The sequence below is a fragment of the Sardina pilchardus genome, chromosome 1 (genome assembly GCF_963854185.1).
Source record: "Sardina pilchardus chromosome 1, fSarPil1.1, whole genome shotgun sequence".
Lineage (NCBI taxonomy): Eukaryota > Metazoa > Chordata > Actinopteri > Clupeiformes > Clupeidae > Sardina > Sardina pilchardus.
This window is the reverse complement of record NC_084994.1, coordinates 35,923,912-35,927,822: the sequence shown is the minus strand read 5'-3', so window position 1 is coordinate 35,927,822 and position 3,911 is coordinate 35,923,912. Positions and strand designations below refer to the sequence as shown.

At 47.8% G+C, this 3,911-nt stretch overlaps 1 protein-coding gene across 1 annotated transcript in view; it reads right to left on the bottom strand.

Moving 5' to 3' along the window:
* Positions 1-3,911, bottom strand: part of strn (striatin, calmodulin binding protein) — a gene marked incomplete in the record, with an annotated part of 103,671 nt that overhangs the window by 16,559 nt on the left and 83,201 nt on the right. Inside the window, 2 exon segments of the mRNA XM_062534366.1 lie at positions 2,025-2,160; positions 3,063-3,242. Of these exon segments, the coding sequence (XP_062390350.1) occupies positions 2,025-2,160; positions 3,063-3,242 (316 nt within the window).

Below are 3,911 nucleotides of genomic sequence, written 5' to 3'. Positions count from 1 at the left end.
TGCCCCTGGGGTATTTCTCCCTCCTCTTCCTGCCCCTCTCTTACCCCAGTTTTGCCCCTGGGGTATCTCTCCCTCCTCTTCCTGCCCCTCTCTTACCCCAGTTTTGCCCCTGGGGTATCTCTCCCTCCTCTTCCTGCCCTCTCTTACCCCAGTTTTGCCCCTGGGGTATCTCTCCCTCCTCTTCCTGCCCCCTCTCTTACCCCAGTCGGCCCCGGTGGGGTCGGCGGCTCCGTCGGCCTCGTCGGCGCTGGTCAGGAAGTCGAAGCCCTTCATGACCTCCTCCGTGTCGGGGTCGTCGCTCAGGTCCGCCGACGAGGACGGCGAGGAGGAGGAGGGGGACGGAGACGCCGCCGCTTTCTTCCTCACCATCTGAGAGAGAGAGAGAGAGAGAGAGAGAGAGAGAGAGAGAGAGAGAGAGAGAGAGAGAGAGAGAGAGGGATAGAGGGAGAGAGGAGAGGGAGGGAGGTAGATGGAGGAAGAGAGAGAGGGAGGGAGAGGGGGAGAGAGAGGAGATAGAGGGAGAGAGAGAGAGAGAGAGAGGGGGGAGAGAGAGAGAGGACACATCACTTTACTAGAACATTTATCTGCGGACATGTTAAAAAGGTACAATCGCTAAGAGAACTAAGCTACAAACAATGAGGGAGAAGTGGAGACAGAGAGAAGAAGAGACCTTTTTAAATGGCATCTATTATTGCTATTATAAAGTCAAAGAGAGGGTGTTAAGAGGAGAACAGCATTTTGTACACATCGTGTAATGCCATACTGTAGCTAGAACAAGCAATCACTATTGTAAAGAGCAGAGGAGAGAGAGATACAAAGAGAGAGAGAGGGAAAAGAGAGAGAGAGAAAGAAAGAAAGAAAGAAAGAAAGAAAGAAAGAAAGAAAGAACAGGAGAAAGATGCATTTAGAGATGTATCAGTGTTACCCAAGAATGGCACAAGAATGGCACAGTCACTGAAGTGAAAATGATTTAGGGAGGGAAAGAGAGACAGACAGACAGAGAGAGAGAGAGAGAGAGAGAGAGAGAGAGAGAGAGAGAGAGAGAGAGAAGAGAGAGAGAGAGAGAGAGAGAGAGAGAGAGAGAGAGAGAAAGAAAGCACACGAGAGAGAAATGGCAAGAGAGAGTCAGACAGAGACAGGGAGATGATGGGCTGGGAGATGGATTGAGCGTGGGCGAGACAAAGAGACAGACAGACAGTCCCATTAAACCTGCAGAGAAAGTGAAGGCATGAACGAGTGGGAGAGAGAGAGAGAGACGAGACACAAAGAACCGTATTGACAGGAAGAGAAAAAAGAGGAAGAGACAGAGAGAGAAAGAACGATGAAAAGAGAGAGAGAGAGGAAGAACGGGGGATTAGAGGAGGAGAAAGCTTTTAATAATGACTTTGGGGGCAGTAATCTGTGAAAGCCTGTTAGCATGCTGTAATGTGCAGTGACAGGGCAACCTGGGTCCTGCTTCCATTATCAGAGGGGGTCCAGGGGACACACACACACTAAGATGCTCTATTAATGGAAGGGGTGTGTGTGTTTACAAATATGTGTGTGTGTGTGTGTGTGTGTGTTTATAAATATACGCATCTGTGCCTGTGTGCGTATGGGTGGTTAGGGGGTGTCTGTCTTCACTTCAGGTGTTTTGCATCGCAATGAACGTCTGCACATCAGACACACATACTGTATACTAAACATGTTGAATGCTCTGCGACGGCTTGCAACTACGTGCAACATTTAATTCACACCGCTGCAACTCGCTCTCGTGTCGGGAATCTATGTGTGAATTGGGCTTTAGATATGTGTTTGGTTGTGGGCAAATCTTGCTAAATGTGTCTCTGTGAGTTTGTATGTGTGTGTGTGTGAGTGTGTGTGTGTGTGTGTGTGTGTGAATGTGTGTGTACGTGTGTGTGTGTGTACTTGTGTGAGTGTGTCCGTGTGTGTGCGTTTTTGTGAGTGTGTACGTGTGTGTGTACGTGTGTGTGTGTGTGTGTGTGTGTGTGTGTGTGTGTGTGTGTGTGTGTGTGTGTGTGTACCGTGGCCAGGTCCATGATGGTTTTCTCTCTCCCCTCGCTGTCGTCGTCCTCGTCATCGTCGCTGAACTCGGCCGCTGCACTCTCGATGAACTTGAAGGCCTCCAGCACTGTGGCAGAGTCGGACATCTCCAGCTTCCTACACACACACACACACACACACACACACACACACACACACACACACACACACACACACACACACACACACACACACACACACACACACACACACACACACACACACACACACACACACACACACACACACACACACACAGAGAGAGAGAGGGGGAGAGAGAGAAAGAGAGAGAGAAAGAGAGAAAGGAGGGAGGACAAAAACCAGAGTGAAAATCAAAGAGCGCTGTACATAAAGAGAGTGAAAGTGTGCCCTTGCGCAAAGAGAGAGAGATTCAGGATTCTGTATTCCTTTTATGGAGATTATTATCTTTTACCACATCATTTAGTACATGTCTCTGTGTTCTATGCTTTGGTACTTGACATGAGACGGAACAGTTTGTTCATAAGTCAGAAGAATTGGAATATTCCTCTCTTCTTCAAATATGAATACACTTTGAATATTCCTATAATTTGAAAAATCATCTCTACCCGCAGAGGCGGACCTCCCGGGCTCAGAAAGTAAAAGTCCTGCCAAGTATTTGATCCAACCATTTTGGAAACCAGCTCATCCTAATTAGCTGCCAGGTAGATCAGATACTGTAATTAGTGATATCACCTGTGTGAAGTGCACAGGTAGAAAGAATATGGCAGGACTTTTACTTTCTGGAACCAGGAATGTCCACCTCTCTCTACCCCATGGTTGCCTCTCATTCAGTGTTTATACATCCTCCCTCGCTCCTCGGGCCTCGATCCTCACTGATCTACATAAAGGAAGATAGAAGAAGGGATAGACTATCCCATTGTTGCCGCCCCATCATTCTTCATGTAGATCAGTGAGGATCGAGGCCCGAGGAGCGAGGGAGGACGTATAAACACTAAATGAGAGACACCTTATGTTTTTTTTGGTGCAAGGCTGCTCACCCCGTTTTGGCGCCCTCTTTAGGGGAGGAGGGCTCGGTGCCGTTCACCATGCTGCTGTCGGCGCAGCGCTCGGCCGTCCGCTCGACTGTCCCTGCGTCCCCGGTCAAACCCAGCAGCGCTCGCACCCGCTGGGACTTCACATCCAAGATGGTGTCCGTGTAGCCCACCTCCTGCAGGTACCTGAGGAGAGGAGGAGGAGGGAGAGGAGAGGAGGAGAGGAGAGGAGAGGAGAAGGAGGAGAAAGAGAGAAGAGAATAGGGAGAGAAAAACAAATATTTACTGTTTCTTTACTGTGGGTTAGGGTTAAGACTTCCAGAGTGTTCTTTACTGTAGGTTAGGGTTAAGACTTACAAGAGACTCACACACACTTCCAGAGCTTTCTTTACTGTAGGTTAGGGTTAAGACTAACAAGACTTACACACACTTCCAGAGCTGTCTTTACTGTAGGTTAGGGTTAAAGGAATATTTCGGTATTTTACACTTTAAGCCCGTTTTCTGTATTGCCTAGCATGCAAACGATTGTTTGACACCAACATTTGGACCATTGAGCCTGTGTCTGCAATTTGGCAGCTTTAGAATCTTCTCTGCATGGCTTTAACATTGCTCCCTATGTGCATAAACTATTCTGTCCTTAAAACACCCCTAAACGTTCGTTTTAAAAAATGTGCAACTCACCGAATGGTTACTGGTCTTCAACGATATTCTGTAGCAAGTTTCGCAGCGAAATTCAACTTCTGTTGTGTTATATTAGGCATTTTGTAAATCCTGGAACTACTTTTTCAGATCACCCTACAACTGTGTATAAACTTCCGCTCTGTATTTGAATCTGAAGATTACACACTCCAGACC